Consider the following 19,664-nt stretch of genomic DNA (forward strand, 5'->3'; position numbering starts at 1 on the left):
CCAGAGCTGGGCTGATGGCTGGCGAGTGCAGCGGTGGTGGCGGGAGCCTCTCCTGCCTCCATGGCAGTGCTAAGGATGACCTACTGCCAGCTTAGGATGACCTAAGCCGGAAGTCGAACATCCCCCGAGGGCTCCCGGACTGTTAGAGGGCACAGGCCAGGCTGAGGGACTCCCAGAGTGCACGGATTTCATACACTGGGCCTCTAGTAGTTAATAATACTGAATTGTATATTTGAAAGTTGCTAAGAATATAGATTGTCAAAATTAGCATCATAAGAAAAATTTTACAACTACATTTGGGGATGGATGTTAACTAGACCTATTGTGGTCATTTCACAATATAGACAAATATGAACTCATTATGATGTCACTTGAAACTAATATAATGATATATGTTAATTATATCTTATAAATTTGATAATTAGATTATGCAAATACATGTGAAATAATTAGAATTAAGGCCTGACAGAATGAGTGCTTCAAAGCTATTAGCTGCCTCTGACAACCACCATTATCCTCATTACCTCAGGATTTTACCTCTCATTACTTTATCAGAAATATCATCTGGAGGAATAATTTATACAATGCATGCTTTTTATTTACTTTTTTACCATTTGGAAGAATGTCATGGGAATTTATATGAATGTTGAAGTTGCTAAGAATGTAATGTAATTTTTTTCTTTTAGTTTACATTTATGGCTCAACAGTATTTTCAGCCATTTCCCTTTATTTCATAAAGTGCTCTTTTTTCTGTCCCTCTCCCTCCCTCTTTCCTGATTATTAAGAATATTTGTATAGTATATGAGAGTACAGTTAAAAATGTAGGGAAATGATTATAGTTTGGCAAAGTTACAAATTTTTAAAGTGGTTATAATTTAATTGTATCCATTTTAATTCTTTTTTTTTGGGGGGGGGGGTCCTCTGAATTTCTGTTATACTTGTAGCAATTTTGGAAGCCAGGAACTCTTAGGAATTAATAGGTGCTTTTTTCATATAAGAAATGTTCTGAAAGTATATGCCTTTATTACTCAATATTTATTACCTAACTTTTAAATGTGCTTATATCAATTTGTTATTAGTTCGAACTGTTAAAAAATGTTTGCTGTAAGAAATTGTTGGCTCTATGGAAGTTTAAAAAACATGTCATTTGTTCCAATATTATTTGTAACGCTTGTGAATATATTTTTTCTTTTATAGGACAAGGTGGAAAACTGGTTGACAGAGGAGATAATACTTATGGAGGAAAGTGGGTCATAAATCCTAGTGGTGGATTGATTTCAAAGGGACACCCACTAGGAGCTACAGGTAATGCTGCACAGAGCTCACACACTGTTTGTTATCATTTGGCGTGTGAATGATTAGTTCTTGATTTGAAAGACTGTATTCTCTAAACTTGGTAGCCAGTGTTTTAAATGATTGTTTAGCCAGAGTATTTTTTCTTTTTAGTACAGTATATTTCAGTGATCTTGATTAATTGATGAGAATTTGAATTAGTTGATATTCTAAATTTAACAATTTGTATTTTTTAAAGTTTGAGTATTTTCAAGTAGGTATACAACTTAATTAACAAGATGTTTCCAAATAGACATCTGGCTAGACCTGCTAGATATGAATCATTTGAAATGAACATCTTAATTATATATAGTCATATATGTGGTTGGTGTTGCAAGGAAATTTTTTTCTTTTGAGAGAGCTGAACTAGAACTTATGAAATATGAATTTTATTATGGCTGTACTGCTGACTGGCTGTGCGACTATTTTGATTAATTACCAATTACTCAATCACTTTGATTCTTAGTTTCATTAATTATAAAATGAAGGAATTATACAAAGAAATTTCTAAAATAACTTAGTATTCAAATTCTGGGACTTATTTTTATATAGATAGGTGAGCTTTATATTTTTCCATATTGTCTTATATATGAATTAGTTAATTTAGCAAAATTTTATAAATTCCAAGATTCCAAAATAGATATGTTAGAATTAATAGTGTATTCATTACAGCAATTAATTTTGGTTCATTTCTGTTTATCACTCACATTTAGTGAGCTTGTAATTTAGTAGAGAAATAGGTGTACATAGATAGATGGAGAGTAAGAGAGAGAGATAGTAAGATACCTATACACAGGTAGTTGCAATATACAGTCCTTCGAGCCCAGGTAGTTGCAATATAATGTGCCACCTTGCTTTTTGTTTTCTGTCTTGTCTGTTCTTTGGCTCCTTTGTCTTTTTCATGCTATCTTTTTATTAATTGGGTAATTTTTAGTATTTTACTTTCTCTTTTATTGGGTTATTTCTTTTTTTATTCCTTAGTGTTTGCTCTAATTTACAACACGATTTTTAAATTTATTCCAGTCTATCTTCAAATAATGTTATACTTCACATAAAATGAAAGGGATTTTTACAGCAGAATATTTCCATTTACTCCCCTCTTATCCTTTGTGCTATTATTGTACTTCTGAATATATTATAATCTCCACAACATATTATTATTATTATTATTTTTTTTTTTTAAATTTTGTTTTATTGCTTAAAGTATTACAAAGAGTATTACATATGCCTCCTTTTTTTTTTTCCCCCTTGACATTCCCCCGGCTTCCCCTACCCCCCAGTGTCTTATGTCCATTGGTTATGCTTCTATGCATGCATACAAGTCCTTCGGTTGATCTCTTACCCTCCCTCCCGCCCCCAAACCCTCCCCGCCTTCCCGCTGTAGTTTGACAGTCTGTTCGATGCTGCTCTGCCTCTGTATCTATTTTTGTTCATCAGTTTATAATGGTCTTTATTATCCATAAATGAGTGAGGTCATGTGATATTTTTCTTTCATTGACTGGCTTATTTCATATTATTATTTTTATTGCTTTAAGTAGTCTAATATCTTTCAGAGGAATCTAAAAGTGAGAATGAGAGTGGTGTCATTGGGGGTGGGAAAATAACAACATCTGAAAATACTGTTCTTTATAAAGTACCAAGAACACTGGCAAAAATTGTCAAAATTAACTTTTTTCAGAACATTGGAAATTAACCAGTGGCTTACAACAATCTAGGAGATTATTTATTAAAAACAAATAGCTGAAGAAAAAAATCAAGGCAACAGCAACAACAAAAGAAATAATTTAATTTCTGTAAGAACAGCAAGCTTTGTGGCGTTTTGACTTGTACCCTCCTTTCCCCGACTCCATAGTAGCCTTGGAAACCAACAGCCTGTGGTCATGGTGAGAGTTAATAGTTTCGTTGGCACTGGAGGAGTCAGAATGGAGTTAGAACTCTTTCAAAACCCCCTTCTCAGAGAGTTGTCATTATGTGACTTGTCATTCCTGGTAAACCCTATTCAAAAGTCTTGTTTTTATGTGACCTAACTGAGAACTTGTCATGTGCAAACAGTATTTTCCCAGGACATTTGTTAAGAACAATCAGCAACAACTATTTTACAACATAGCTGCCTGAGGTACCAATAACAATTGGGGGAAAAAACAGACCAACAAAAAAACTTCTAAAGAAAAATCTGGGCAATGGGATGTTTGTAGGAGGCTTTGAAAATGTGTGACATATTCCTGGGACTCTAGGACAGCAGTTTTCAACCGGTATGCCAAGGCACACTGGTGTGCTGCAAGAATTTTTAAAACATGCGATACCTGATTATTTAGTCCAGCACACTGACCTCTTTTCCCTTAGATCAAGCATGTCAAACTCAAAGGCTAACACGGGCCAAATAAACAAGGTTTTAAGATTAGGTGGGCTGCAAAAAAACAAAGCTTCAATTTTCATAGAAACATAGGTTTATTTTGATAGAGACATGCTGAATACAAAGGGCTGAAATAAATGAGTAATGGTTAACATAAAATAATAGAACATTTTAATAAAAATTAATAGTTTTTCTTGAACATTAACTTACCAGACACTGAATAACTGCACAAATTAATAAGCATAACGCAAATAAACCTATTTTTCTTGTTCTCCAAAAGCGAAATATTTCCTGTTGCGCACACCAAACAAGTCAGTCCAAGACTAATGATGTGGCAATCGGCTGCTAAAATATTCACTGCTAGTATTAGTGGAGAGAAATGGTACGCCTGCGTGTAAGGCGCAAAAGGGAAATGAATGCAACATGATTATAGTAATCAGTCATTAGTGAATGTTATAGTTTGTTATTAATAACTAGAGGCCCGGTGCGCAAAAATTTGTGCACTTGGGGGGAAGGGGGGATCCCTCAGCCTGGCCTGTGCCCTCTCGCAGTCTGGGACCCCTCGGGAGATAACGACCTGCTGGCTTAGGCCTGCTCCCGGGTGACAGAGGGCAGGCCCAATCCCTAGGTGCAGCCCCTGGTCGGGCTCAGAGCAGGGCCAATTGGGGAGTTGGGGTGCCGCCCCTGTCATGCACAGAGCAGGGCGGATCAGGGGGTTGCGATGCCACCCCCAGTCACGCTCAGGGTAGGGCCGATTGGGGGGTTGGGGCACCGCCCCCTGTCACACTTAAGGCAGGGTCGATGTGGAGGTTGCAGCGCCACCCCCTGTCACGCACAGAGCAGGGCCAATCCGGGGGTTGGGGCACTGCCCCCGTCACGCACAGAGCAGGGCTCATTAGGGGGTTGGGGAGCTCCCCCCTGGCAGCACAGAGCAGGGCCCATCAGGGGGTTGGGGAGCTCCCCCCAGTCACGCACAGAGCAGGGTCAATCAGGGGGTTTGGGAGCTCCCCCCTGTCACGCACAGAGCAGGGCCCATCAGGGGGGTTGGGGAGCTACCCCCCCCCCCCCCCGTCACGCACAGAGCAGGGCCCATCAGGGGGTTGAGGAGCTACCCCCCCCCCCCCCGTCACTCACAGAGTAGGGGCGATAGGAGAGTTGGGGCACCGCCCCCTGTCACACACAGAGCAGGGCGGATCAGGGGGTTGGGGCGCTGCCACTGTCACACTCAGGGCAGGGCCGATGGGGAGGTTATGACTCTACCCCATCACACACAGAGTAGGGCCCGTGGGGGAGGGGGGGTTGGGGCGCCGCCCTCTATCACCCACAGAGCAGGGCCGATGAGGGGGTTGGGGCGCCGCCACTGTCACTCAAGGCAGGGCCGATGGGGAGGTTATGGCTCTACCCCATCACACACAGCAGGGCCGTGGGGGGGGGGGATTGGGGCGCCGCACCCTGTCACACACAGAGCAGGGCCGATCAGGGGGTTGGGGCGCACCCTGTCACACACAAAGCTGCAGGGCGATCAGGGGGTTGGGGAGCTCCCCGTATCAGGCACAGAGCAGGACTGATCAGGAGGTTGGGGCGCCTTCCCCTGTCAAGAACAGAGCAGGGTTGATAGGGAGGTTGTGGCCCCACCCCCTGTCACACACAGAGCTGCAGGGCGATCAGGGGGTTTGGGCGCTGCCCCCTGTCATGCTGATCCCGGTGCCGGGAGGCCTCACGGCTCCGCTGATCCAGGTGCTGGGAGGTATATTACCCTTTTACTATATAGGATAGAGGCCTGGTGCACGTGTGGGGGCCGGCTGGTTTGCCCTGAAGGGTGTCCTGGATCAGGGTGGGGGTCCCCACTGGGATGCCTGGCCAGCCTGGGTGAGGGGCTGAAGGCTGTTTGCAGCTGGTCACACACCCTTCAGGGTGGGGGTCCCCACTGGGGTGCCTGGCCAGTCTGGGTGAGGGGCTAAGGGCTGTTTTCAGGCTGGCAGGTGATGGAAGCTCCCAACCGCTCCTTTTTTTTCTTTTTCTTTTTTTATTCTGGGCCAGCTTTAGCTCTGAGACTCCAGCTCTTAGGCCTCCACTCCTGAAAGCAGGTATCTGGTTTGTTTCGGTTCTATAATCGAAACTCTGTATCAACTCCAGCTCTGAGATCCCGGGCTCGCTGAAAGCAGGTTTTGGGGGTTTTGTTTAGCTTCTATATTCGTTACAATGTTTCTTAAACTGCAGGCTCAGAGGCCGGCAAGGCAGGTGGGGAACGTTGGAGTCCTCTGTTACTGAAGCAAGCAAGCCTCATGTTAGTTTCAAGCTGCCTGGCCTCCGGCCGCCATCTTGGCTGGCAGTTAATTTGCATATCTCGCTGATTAGCCAATGGGAAGGGTAGCGGTCGTACGCCAATTACCATGTTTCTCTTGTATTAGATAGGATAACCTTAGGAAGCATATAAGAGACAGATTATGTAATAACACAAATAATCATAATGCAAGGCAGAATATGACTACCTTAGGCAAAGTACAAACCAGAGCTATGAAGGAAAGGAAAGGGGAAAGGGGAATGGCAGGGTGAAGGTTTTATTAAATACCCACCGCATGCCAGGTTCTGTGCTAACATTTATACCTACTTGGGTTTTGGGGGAGAAGCACGAAGAAGCAGCATGTTTATACTGGACTGGACTGTTTGCTTTTACCAAGACAGATTTAATGCCTTCTCACTTTTACAAACTCTGTCTTTGCTATTTTCTCAATAATAATAACAACAGCAAACACTTATAAAATGCCAAGTGCTGGATATTGTTCTCAGTATTTTTCATGTATAAATGCATAAATCTCATACCTATTTTTATATTTTATAAAAAAGGAAAATAGAAGCACAGAGTAACTTGCACAAAGTCACCAAACTAGAGAGTGGCAAAGCTAGGATTCAAATCGGGCCGTGTATTTCAAGAGTCCAAACTCTTACCCACGGGACTCTACTTCACTGCCCTATCCTCAGTGGAAAAGCCCATTTTCAAGGTCCATCTCAAGTGTCAGATAACAGTCATGAAGCTTTTCCTGACTTCTTGACCCCTTCCATAGATTGCATTAATCTTTCCCTTTTCTGAACTCTTGCTATGCTTTCTCTGCATTTCTCTTTTGACATTTGTGTGTAGTACGTATTATATTATTTATGGCTTTAAAAAAATCTCTCCTATTTGACTAAGAGCCTGTGAAGGCAGGATCCAAATTTCATTTGTCTCTGTGCCCTGAACAATGCCCAGTACAAGATTTTACACATGTAAAGGGGATGGTTGAATAAATTAATGACCGTTTAACATCTGAAAGTTTGTAGGGGGCAGAAGGAATGAACTTGTGGAGTGTGGGAAGAATTAGGATCATTGGGAAGAAATCATGGGAAGGAATATTTTTGGCTGATACTGGAAAAAATGAACATGGTTTCTCAAAAGTGGAATAGGTTGCTTCCTGAGAGCATGGAGCACAGAGGCTGTGCATGGGAAGTACAAGTAACGACTTGATGGGAATGTTGTAAGGGGATTTGCCCATCTGTTGGCGCCTGAGATTTGAGGAACACTTAGATCCTTTCTAATTCTATGATGCTTTGAGTGGGATGTGATTATTTCTCCTGAATTCACATAGTTTTTAATGGTACACATGTTATTCTATCATGTCATTTTTGTTTGCATGTTTTAATGCTCTTAAGGATCTTAACTTAGGTGTTAAGAATTTGGATGAAAATGAAATGTGAATAAATGGAATTTTAGCCAGGGGACCTCACATACTCAAACCATAGCTTGGCTCTTCTACTCTACAAGAGGTTACCAAAAAAACTACAACAAAACAAACAACAACCTCTTAGGAAAATGGATGACGAGACCTAAATCCAATACTGACTCTAAAAGTCAGTAACCCTAATAACTTTTTACCAAAGCATCTATGTCACCTATCATTGTATCCTACAGGCCACCCATCCTCATTCCTATTACTTAGAATTTTGCATTTTTGCCACTGTGATGTGAGGGGAGGTAAATTTTACCATTAGACTCTAATGAACATTCTTCAGTGCCAGGAGTGATGGAGCACAAGAGAGAGAGTTTACTCTTACTACCTGTTGTCAGGTAGAGCCAGCTGGGAGCAGGTCCTGGCTTTTATTGCTCTTGTCAAGTAAAAGGAAGAGAGAGAAAAGGATGATTGTGCCTGTATATCCCATATTTTATTTTCTTATTTTAATATCTTACTATCTGTGTTTTCTTGTCCCAGCTGTTTATTTCCTTTTTCTAGCCACCTTTTGGATTTATTTTATGATTCCATTTTTCTTTTTTTAAAACTTTTTTTTTTATTATTATTGATTTTTTACAGAGAGGAAGGGAGAGAGATAGTTAGAAACATCAATGAGAGAGAAACATTGATCAGCTGCCTCCTGCACATCTCCCACTAGGGATGTGCCCGCAACCAAGGTACATGCCCTTGACCGGAATCGAACCTGGGACCCCTGAGTCCGCAGGCCGACGCTCTATCCACTGAGCCAAACCAGTTTCGGCTGATTCCATTTTTCTATGGTTTATTATAGTCTATCTTTAAATGATATTATACCTCTTCACTAATAGTATACTTCCATCTCCTGTATTTCTTTTGTATACTGGCCAAGTCAAAAGTAGATTTATAGTTGTGAGTATGTGAAACAGTTTATTCTTATATTATCACTAGAGGCCCGATGCACGAAATTTGTGCAAGAATAGGCCTTCCTTCCCCCAGCTGCCGGCACCGGCTTCCCTCTGGCACCTGGGACCCGGGCTTCCCTCCCAGTCCCAGCTTCGTCTAGAAGGTCACCCGGAAGGACTTCTGGTCTAATTAGCATAGTATAATTTTATTATAGATTTATTATTTTCCATACAAACAGCTGTAAGCCTACTTTTTTTTTTTTTAATGCTCACCTGAGGATATTTTTCCATTGATTTTTAGAGAGAGTGGAAGGTAGAGGGAGAGACAGAGGGAAACACTAATGTGAGAGAGACATATCAATTCGTTGCCTCCTGTATGCCCCCTACCAAGGCTGGGAGCCTGCAACCACTTTTTGGTATGTGCCTTTGATTGGAATCGAACCCTGGACCCTTCTATCCACTCCTCTGTCTACTGAGTCAACCCAGCTAGGGCTGTAAGCCTACTTTTGCCATACCCTACATGTTATAAACCCCACAATGAATTATTATTTTTGTTCAAAAAATAATCTTTTAAAGACATTTAAACAATAAGAGAAAAAACTTATATATTTACCCATGTAGTTACTACCTCTCCCAGGGCTCTTCATTCCTTTGTGTGAATTCATATTCCCATCTGCTATTATTTTTCTTCTGCCTAAAGAACTCCCTTTTACATTTCTTAGTGGGGATGTTGCAGTATGGTGGCAAATCCTTTCAGCTTTGTATGTCTGAAAATGTCATCATATTACTTTTTTTTAACATGGTATTTTACATTTGGTAGCATTCTAGGTTGATAATTTTATAACTTTTGGAAGAAAAATCTGCTGTTACATAAATACTCATCTTTCTTTGTATGCTGAGTCCATTAAAGCATTTTGCCCTCTGAAACTCAGCAAAACTTTTTTTTTTTTTTTCCAAAAAGCCAGGCTCTGCCCAGCCAGCATGGCTCAGTTCAATTGAACCAGGAGGTCACAGTTCAATTCCTGGTCAGGGCACATGGACTTGATCCCCAGTGTGAGGTGTGTAGGAGGCAGCTGATCAATGATTCTCTCTGATCATTAATGTTTCTATCTTAGTCTCTCCTTCTCTCTTCCTCTCTGAAATCAATAAAAGTATATTTAATAATAAAAAAAGCCGGGCCCCAATAATAGAACACAATGCTAAGGCCTTTATTTTTTGAATTATCTTTCTTGTTGAAAGTATTACAGATGCCCCCGTTTACTTCCCATTGACCCCCTCCACCCCTCAGCTATTCCCAGTCCTCCCAGGCCTTCACCACACTATCATGTGTGTTCATGGGTTATGCATATATGCTTATAAATTCTTTGGTTAATCTCTCCCCACCAACCCCCCTAGCCCTGCCTTTCCTCTGAGATTCATCAGTCTATTCCATGCTTCTATGTCTCTGGATCAGTCTTGTTCATCAGTTTATTTTGTTCATTAGATTCCACATATAAGAGAGATCATGTGATACTGTTTTCTCTGAGTGGCTTATTTTGTTTAGCATGATACTCTCCTGGTCCTTCCATGCTGTCTCAAAGGTACCCATCAGTAGATGAGTGGATAGAAAAGCTGTGGCCTACTATGCAGCTGTAAAAAAGAAGACTCTCATGCTGAGGCCTTTAGATGTCTAATTTGAAACTAAAGCTGAATTGACTTCTTTGTATTTGGCTGTCTTAAAAGTATAGGAAAAGTTATGGGCTCAGGGTAGCAGGAGGAAGAAAATATTTCAGGTAACAGACCTTGTAGTGTTTCCATTCTGTGGTTTTCCATAGCATTTATTACTTATCTTTATTAGCACTTTTTAGTATACCTTGAATTCTTTATAGCTTCAGTACTTAGTAGAGTGCTTGATGGGTGTTTGAAAGGTTTGTTTTCAATAGCAACTAAACTGTGTATCTATGTAGCTGAGTCCTAAGCTAATTATCCTATACTAGAGGTGCAGTGCATGAAAATTCATGCACTGGAGGGGGATCCCTTAGCCTGGCCTGCCCCCTCTCACAGTCCGGGAGCCCTCAGGGGTGAAAGGTGACCCAGTGGTCAGGGAAAGACAACGTGCCATCACACCTCTGCTGCTGCCACTGCTGGTAGCGCAAGACTCGGCCGGCCCTGGGCGGCTGGGGGACTGAGGGAACTGGGGGACTCTGGAGGCACGCGAAGTGGGCCCAGTGGGCCCGACCTTGCGGTGTGCCTATCACCCTGGCAGGACTAAGGGGGACTGGGTGCTGCCATTTTGTGGCTTTGGGCACTGCCATCATTGAGAACATGGCGGTCAATTAGCATATTCCCTCCTTATTGGCTGTGGGCACTGCCATCTTTGAGGGTGGGGCAGAAATTAGTATATTCCCTCCTTATTGGCTGTGGGCGCTGCAATCTTTGAGGGTGGGGCAGCAATTAGCATATTCCCTCATTGGCTGTGGCGCTGCCATCTTTGAGGGTGGGGCAGTCAGTTAGCATATTCCCTCATTGGCTGTGGCGCTGCCATCTTTGAGGGTGGGGCAGTCAATTAGCATATTCCCTCCTTATTGGCTGTGGGCGCCACCATCTTTGAGGGCGGGGCACTCAATCAGCATAATCCCTCCTTATTGGCTGTGGTTGCCGCCATCTTTGTGACAGTGTGAGGGTCAATTAGCATATTCCCTCTTTATTAGATAGGATAATAAAAGCCTAATATACAAATTGTCCCCTCGACTGGGAGTTTGACCGCTCGCTGTGATGTGCGCTGACCACCAGGGGGCGGCGCGGAACATGGCGGGCGTTGGTGACATGGTGCTGGCAGCGGGCGGTAGTGGAGGTGCTGCTGGCCCCAATGGGCCCCAATGAGAGCAGGACCGAGGTGGGATGGTGAAGCAGGTGAGCAGGGGGCACCAGGCCAAGGTGTGTGCGAGCAGGGGCCCAATTGCCCCGCTGATCACCCCACAGATGGCGACCTGCAGTGGCGGTGGAGGGCAGGGCCACCACCCGGCTTCCAGGTGCTGAGGGAGCTAGGCGGGGGCCCAGCCCTGACCTATTACCCCACAAACAGTGACCAGAGACTGGCAGGTCCTGATCGCCCGATTGCGGCCGGGCCCCAGGCTGGGATGGAGAACTGGGGGTGGGTGGTGGTGACCAACCTCCCATGGTGCTCAAGTGGGGGGCTGCGACCTCTTGCCAGCTACCTGGGGGCGGGGGTGACAGGGACGGAGGTGTGGTGAGAATGTGGGGTGTCTGCCAAGCTTGCTCTCACTCCCCCTGCTACCCTTCCCTGGGATTCCAGGGTTGGTGCACCAGGTAAGCCCCCCTTCCCCCCCCCCATCCCGTGCTCAGGTGTCAGGTGCCCCCCGAGGAGCCCGCCCTGCACCCGCTTGGCCTCTTCTGGGTGAGCCTGCTGCAGCTGCCAGGACCACAGGTGCCGGTTGGGCTCCCTGTGGGTTCATGCAGGAGCCTGTCTGCGAGGCTGGTCAGCCGGGAGAGGGTACACTGCCTGCTCAGCTTCCATGCGGCGCCGCAAGGTGACCTTGAGGCCCATGCTGCGCCTCGGCTTGCGGTATCTGGCTACAGTCACCACATCTCCGCATGGGGACTTGGGTGCTGGGTCCGTGACTCAGGTGGAAGGGGGCATGTGGGAGCCCGGGGGCCCAGGTGCTGCCCAGGGTCCAGAGGTCAGCTGGGACCTGCCCTTCCATGCCAGATGCTCATGCTTTGATTGCCAGTCAGGCCCAGGGACTGCACCCATGCACGTATTTCGTGCACCAGGCCTCTAGTTTTTATATGAAAAGACTAGAGGCCCGCTGCACAAAAATTTGTGCATTCGGGGGTAGGGGGCCCCTCAGCCCGGCCTGTGCCCTCTCGCAGTCTGGGACCCCTCGGGGGATGACCACCTGCTGGCTTAGGCCTGCTCCCCGGGGGATTGGGGCTAAGATGGCAATCAGACATCCCTCTGGCGGCCTGGCAGCCCTTGGGGGATGTCCATTTGCCAGCAGGGAGCAGACCTAAGCTGCAGTCAGACATCCTTAGCGCTGAAGGGGGTGTGACCAGCTGCATACAGCCATCAGCCCCTCACCCAGGCTGGCCAGGCACCCAAGCGGGACCCCCACCCTGATCCGGATCACCCTTCAGGGCAAACCAGCCGGCCCCCACCTGTGCACCAGGCCTCTATCCTATATAGTAAAAGGATAATATGCAAACTGACCCTAACAGCAGAAAGACTAGGAATGACTGGTCACTATGACACACACTGACCACCAGGGGGCAGACGCTCAATGCAGGAGCTGCCCCCTGGTGGTCAGTGTGCTCTCACAGGGGGGAGCTCTGCTCAGCCACAAGCCAGGCTGATGGCTGCCAGTACAGCGGTGGTGGTGGGAGCCTCTCCTGCCTCCTCAGCAGCGCTAAGGATGTCTGATTGCAGCTTAGGTCTGGTTCTTTCACCAGGTAGGGGAAGTTTTCTGTCATTATTTCTTCAAATAGGTTTTCAATATCTTGCTCTCTTTCATCTTCTGGCACCCCTATAATTCGGATGTTGGTACACTTGAAGCTGTCCCAGAGGCTCCTTACACTATCTTTGTATTTTTGGATTCTTTTTTTCATTTTGCTTTTCCGGTTGGGTGTTTTTTGCTTCTTCGTATTTCAAATCTTTGACTTGATTCTTGCGATCCTCTGGTCTGCTGTTGGGAGTCTGTATAATATTCTTTATTTCAGTCAGTGTATGCTTAATTTCTAGTTGATTCTTTATCACAACATCGAGGGTCTCATTAGATTTCTTGAGGATCTCACTACATTTATCGGCGGTCTCACCAGTCTTTTCGAGGGCCTTATTAAATTTATCGGAGGCTTCTAGACAGTTCTTTAAAGACCTTAAAAGTGTGGTTTTGAACTTACATCCAACAGTTTGCTTTCCTCCAATTCTGTTGTTTGTGTCCTGTTTTTTTGTCTCTGCATTTTTTATGCTTCGCTGTGTCGCTAGAGTGCCTTTCTGTGCTAAGTGTACCAATTACCTGAGGTAGACACTCTTGGTGCACCCCCTTGTGGGCTTTGTGCACAGTCTTGTTGTAGTTAAGCCTTGATTGTTGTAGTTATCACTGTGAGGAATTGACCTCCAGGCCAATTGACTGTGAGAATCAGCTGTGTCTGCAGTGGGAGAACTTCTGTGCTGGAGACACCTCTCTGGGGCTAGACTTGCTTCAATGGGGCTTTGGTGCTCACTGAGTCTGCCCCCTGAGTGTGTCTTTTAGTGTGTCTTTTATGGTTCCACGGAGCTGCAAACTGGATGGTCCCACTCTGACCTCTGGGCTTCCTGGCTCCTGGATCTCTAGGGAGGTGCTAATCTAGCCTTTGCCTGAGGCTATCCAGCAGAAGTCTCCCTGCAGGGCTTGGGCAGGGCGGGTCCCACGGGATCAACAGGGCGGGGCTAGCAATTACGGCTGCTCTCAGTCTTGCCCTCAGAGGCTCTGCTTCTCCCCCTCTCCTCCCTGTCCCCTACTTCTCATTCTCATATTGGCTGTCTTGAACACTTTCTAGTCTCACTTAACTTTCTATTCCTTCAGCAGGCTATATTCCTTCTTTGCACATGCTCAAATCTCTTCATGAAGCTTTTTTTTTTTTTTTTTTTTTTTTGCCTAGCTAGCTCCTCTTTATTCAGTTTAGATGTCTATTCATCTGGTCCTCATTCACTGACCTACCAAGCTATGAGAGCTATTCTTCCTCTGTGTGCTTGTAGCACCTGCGCTAATGCCTATCACAGCGTATCAGACTGTATTATAAATTACATCTTAAGACTGTCATCTTCCTGAGGGAAATGACTATGCCAGTCTTGCTTATTGCTGGATCTTCTGAGCCTTGTGCAGTGTCTGGCACAAAATAGACATTCAATAAATTTGTTTGATGGATGGGTATATGGTTATCTGATTGGTTCATTGCATTCCTAAGATGATATCATAAACATTTTCCTAAAATGTTAAAAATAACTTTATAAACACCATTTTAAATAGGAACATAGTACTTTGTCATATAGTTCATAATTTATACAACCATTTCCCAGTTATTTCATTTCCAGATTATCTAGGTTTTTACCTATATAACAATGGGATGAACAGGTAGATTTTAAAATTTTGCCTATAGTTATGTGAGTGGGGAAAAACTTCCTTTTCCCCTCAAGGTTCTTTCGGCTGGCCTAATAAGTCTACATGAGACAGATTAACATGAGAAAATGACCACATTTAATTACGTACGTATGCATGGGGACCCCACATACATGAGAGACTCATAGACACCCACACATATGAGAGGTTCAAAGACAAAAAGGGGGAAATAAGGTATACATAACATTATGAGCTAAAGAATGAGGTAAGGTGCCTTGGGACTTCAGAGGGGAGGAAGGTCATTGCAGGGCAATAAGAAGAACAGATGTTCAGGAATTAGTAGTTTGCCCTGCCATATAGAAAGGTCAAAAAAGTTACTTCTCCTGTCCTGACCAGTGTGGCCCAGTTGATTGAGCGTCCTTCCATGCACCCAGAGGTCACAGGGCACATGCCCAGGTTGCCAGCTCAGTCCCCAGTAGGGGGTGTGCAGAAGGCAGCCGATAGATCGATGTTTCTCTCTCTCTCTCTCAAATCAGTAAAAACATACTTAAAAAAAAAAGTTGTTTCTCATGGTAAATCTTATTATGGGAAAGGCCTCTAAATTTAAAAAAAAAAATTTTTTTTAAATACATATTTTATTGATTTTTTTACAGAGAGGAAGAGAGGGATAGAGAGTTAGAGACATTGATCAGCTGCCTCCTGCACTCCTCCTACTGGGGATGTGCCCACAACTAAGGTACGTGCCCTTGACCGGAATCGAACCTGGGACCTTTCAGCCCACCAAACCAGTTAGGGTTCTAATTTAAATTCTTTAAGGATGAGGTAAATGTTTCTCATGAACCTATAGGGTGTTGATTGCCTTCAGCTCAAAATAATTCACATGCCTAAGTGGCACACTTTGGGAGGCCTGTTCTGAATCCCTGCACTTGATCATATCCACAGAATGTGTTGTAATGTACCCCACGAATCACAGAAGGACGCCTCAAGAAGTCGAATTAAAGAGTCACATTTATTGCAATCTGGGACTATGAGGGGCCATTCCCCAAATCTCATAGTAACAAGATGGTCGCAGCTCCAGGGTTATATAGGCAAAAAATCACAAAGGTATTGATTACATTCCAGGGTTTGGAATGAGGAACCTGGTTCGCAAAAAAGCAGTTTACAGAAGCAGAATTAAGCATATTAATTATAGTTTTGGGTCTCGGGGTTACTGAATTGACAGAAACACATTATCTAGAGCCCTCGGGTCTGGAATGAGGAACCTAGTTTGCAAAAAAGCAGTTTACAGAAGGAGAAACAGCATGTTATCTAAATTACAGTTTTGGGTAAACACATTATCTAGGCAGGGGTCCTCAAACTTTTTAAACAGGGGGCCAGTTCACTGTCCCTCAGACCGTTGGATGGCCGGACTATAGTTAAAAAAAAAACTATGAACAAATTCCTATGCACACTGCACATATCTTATTTTGAAGTAAAAAAACGAAATGGGAACAAATACAATATTTGTATTTGCATGTGGCCCGCGGGCCGTAGTTTGAGGACCCCTGATCTAGAGCCCTTGGGTAACCAAGGCATGTTATCTAAATTACAGTTTTGGGTCTAGAGCCCTCTGACCTTGGGATGACTGTGCTGTCCTTCCCAGGTGAAGGAAAATGTGCTTTCTAAGACCAGTATGACCACAACCCATGGGATAGTCACATTACAATCAATAAGGCATTTAATCGAATGGGATGATTTATATAATTCGGAAAATCAAAATAACCTGTCCATTGTTAAACAAAGCAAATAGGTACATAAGCCAAACATAAGGGTTAAAGTTAAACTATAGTTTTTACCTGAGATGATTGCTACCATACTTCATTACATTCCCTATTTTATTTTATTTATTAATTTATTTTTATTTATTTTTTATTTTTTTACTGGCCCGGACTAGGTGGGAGCGGGCCTGGGGTGGAGGGGGGGAGGGGGGAAAACAGGGCCTGAGGGAGGCAGGCGAGGGAGGAGAGGGAAGCGGGGAGGGGTGGAGGGGCGTGGGAAGCCTCTAGCATTCCCTATTTTAAAAGAGTGTTAAGATACATGTCCTGTAAATATATAGGCACTGCTTGGAAACTGAGAAGTGGCATTTAAATTTCTTGAGGAGGTTGGGGTTTATATAGGACAGTGTCTCAGAAGTTGTGACTGGGGGTGTGGGTAGAAGAATAGAACTTGTAAGTAGGCCTGTGAAGCTCTGCCTCCAGGAGGAGAAAACCAGTCTATCCTGAGAGATAATTCATTTTTTTTTTTAATTTCTTTATTGGTTAAGGTATTACAAATGTGTCCTCATTTCCCATTAACCCCCAACCCCTCCCCTCTCCCCCCATGCTCTCATCCCCCTGTTGTCCCTGTCCATTGGTTTGGCTTATATGCTTGCGTACAAGCCCTTTGGTTGATCTCTCCCCCTTACCCCCTCCCTCCCCTACTTTCCCTCTGGGGATTGATAGTCTGATGCTGTTTCTGAGAGACAATTCTTTTTTTTTTTTAAATATATTTTATTGATTTTTTACAGAGAGGAAGGGAGAGAGATAGAGAGCTAGAAACATCGATGAGAGAGAAACATCGATCAGCTGCCTCCTGCACAACCCCCACTGGGGAAGTGCCCACAACCCAGGTACATGCCCTTGACCGGAATCGAACCTGGGACCTTTCAGTCCGCAGGCCGAAGCTCTATCCACTGAGCCAAACCGGTCTCGGCTGAGAGACAATTCTTAACTCAGGATCTGCTAATAGCTGGTCTGGTAGAAAGATAAACAAAGGTAAATCAGGAGACTTGGGTTTGAATTTCAGCTCTGGAATTAGCCTGCTGTGTGACCATTCACAAATTACTTAATCTTACCTTTTCTCAGTGTTTACACGACTAAATTCTTTTCAGCTCTAAAAATCTCTCATTTTATTATCCAGGGGACAAAACTATTTTTGTGAATCCAGAGCTATTCTTGCAATACTTATGTATAGGTTTGGAAAACAATTCATTCTTGTTGTGAACTAATTGGGGAAAATAATAGGAAAATTCTCCATACCAGCTAAATTTTTTAGGGAACATGAACCTCCAAATTCTAGATTATTTTCTTCTGATACATAAAAATGGTAAAATTAGTAAAATTACCCTTATGCTGTTTTGCGTGGGCTAGAGAACTTTATATTCATTGTTTTCTCTTGGAGCTTGTCCAGAAAAACATGACAAGTTGGATAAATATAGAGTGCAGAGAATTTCTTAAGCCTGCATATTGTGCAAATAGATTACTTAAGAAAAGAAAAATAGGTGCAAAACCATTAGTGCTTTTAAGAGAAGTTATTTAAGTAAACGCTATCTCGGCTTAATTAAATGCTTCGATTAAAAGTCACAATTAACGCTAGCTAGCCCTGGTCTGGCTTAAGGAGGCTGGCTGTTGGGGCAGCTTTTCTTTTTTAAATATATTTTATTGATTTTTTACAGAGAGGAAGGGAGAGGGATAGAGTTAGAAACATCAATCAGCTGCCTCCTGCAGAACCCCTACTGGGGATGTGTCCGCAACCTAGGTACATGCCTTTGACTAGAATCGAACCTGGGACCCTTCAGTTCGCAGGCCAATGCTCTATCCATTGAGCCAAACCGGCCAGGGCGGGGCAGCTTTTCTAAAGCAACAGAATCTGACGGCTCTGTGTTCGACTCGCCAGGCCTGGCTCAGTGCGCGGAGCTCTGCTGGCAGCTGCGAGGGGAAGCCGGGAAGAGACAAGTTCCTGGGGCAAAGGTTGCTCTGCAGCACAATTTGGGCTTAGGAGGAGCTGTCGTTGTCACGATCTACAGGATGGGTTTCCCCGAAGCCGCCAGGTAAGTGTCATTGTGGGTTTTGTCGGGCAGTGAATCCTTCCGACCTTTCACAGCTAATTTCGGTTCTCGTGTATAAAGCCCTAATTTTATTGTCCTCGTACTCAAAGAGTAAGTACCTCATTGCATTGCTTTAAAGCACAGCTTTAAAACTTTAAACCGGCCACGAGCTTTAAACTTCACCAGCCTGGGAAAACGGTTCCAAAGGAGGCAGCATAGTCAGGAGAGTGCTGAGCTCGAAGCCGGCGCTGGCCGCGCGGGTCTCAGCCCTGCCAACCCGAGTAATTAATTTGGGCACTTTTGGGTTCCTTTCCCACAACATGCGTTCTCCCCACAGCTTCGCAGGCTTCTGAGGTGGTTTGGAGAAAGGCACCGAACACGCTGCTGGGACCTCGGCAGATTTATCTCTTAACCCAGCTCAGCCCTCACTGCGGCTAGAATCCTCTCTCTTTGCCTTTTGCTGATTTTCTTCCCGTCCTTGTCAAATGCCTGTGCTCCTCAAATCTCTAAGCACTCCACCCCCCCCCCCCCCCCAAAGCCTTTCAGGATCCCTCAACTGACTTGCTCTTCTCTCTGAGAAGTGCTCTTTCCTGGAGGAAAAAGTCCCTCTTCCGTTCCAAGGCCCAGCTTTCCTCTTTCATGCTTTTCTTTCCAACAACTCTCTCTGTAACTTTGTTGCAAAAACTTATACCCTCTCCCCTCTTTTGAATCCTCCATCTTTGCCTTTCCACTGACTCCTTTCCCTCTTTCGCAAGCAGGTTCAGGTCTGAAGTCTAAAACAGTCTGTTTTTCTCCTTCCCTTGATTCTATTTCATGATGAGCCTTGTATATTGAGCCACCTTTTTCGTGCTGAAATATCTTGCAGTCTAGTTTCTGACCTCATCACTGATCTGATTATGAAATTGTCACATGTCCTTGTCTTTAGTTTTCATACTTAATCTCGTTAGTCCTGCTGTAGCTTTCAACACTAATTGGCTCCTTTTTATTTTCCTGAAAGTCTTGGTAATTATTTATTCACACTTTGGTTCTACGAGATATGCAACACCATGAACAGAATTCCTTACGTCCTGATGTTTTGCAAACTCTTGAGTGTATCCTCTCTGTCCTGTCACTCTTCTTTCTCTGCCTGGAATACCATTTCTGTTGAGAAAATTCTTTCTTTTAAGGCCCATCTCCCTTTAAATATCCACAGCACTTTGTACCTCTTGGGTCCCCATCCAATTTTGGTTTAGTTGCAGTATATCTAGTTTGTTTTTATCTCCTTTCTTATATGAAATCCTTGAGGCCTAACACTGTGACTGACTTCTTCCCACCTGAGGATCTCTCCCAGTGGTTAAATGTTTATTGAATCAAATCAAATAAAAAGATGTTAAGTTGAATTTTAAGTTTCCTCCC

General features: G+C 44.2%; 1 protein-coding gene across 3 annotated transcripts in view; it reads left to right on the plus strand.

The window, feature by feature from the left end:
* SCP2 (sterol carrier protein 2) overlaps nt 1-19,664 on the plus strand; it is a 111,067-nt gene that overhangs the window by 50,301 nt on the left and 41,102 nt on the right. For all 3 annotated transcript variants that reach the window (XM_036349061.1, XM_036349060.1, XM_036349059.1), the window contains 2 exons: nt 1,198-1,305; nt 18,119-18,272. In XM_036349061.1, the coding sequence (XP_036204954.1) occupies nt 1,198-1,305; nt 18,119-18,272 (262 nt within the window). The remainder of the gene's footprint in view (nt 1-1,197; nt 1,306-18,118; nt 18,273-19,664) is intronic.

Source organism: Myotis myotis, unplaced genomic scaffold, assembly GCF_014108235.1.
Source record: "Myotis myotis isolate mMyoMyo1 unplaced genomic scaffold, mMyoMyo1.p scaffold_m19_p_2, whole genome shotgun sequence".
NCBI classification, from domain to species: Eukaryota; Metazoa; Chordata; class Mammalia; order Chiroptera; family Vespertilionidae; genus Myotis; species Myotis myotis.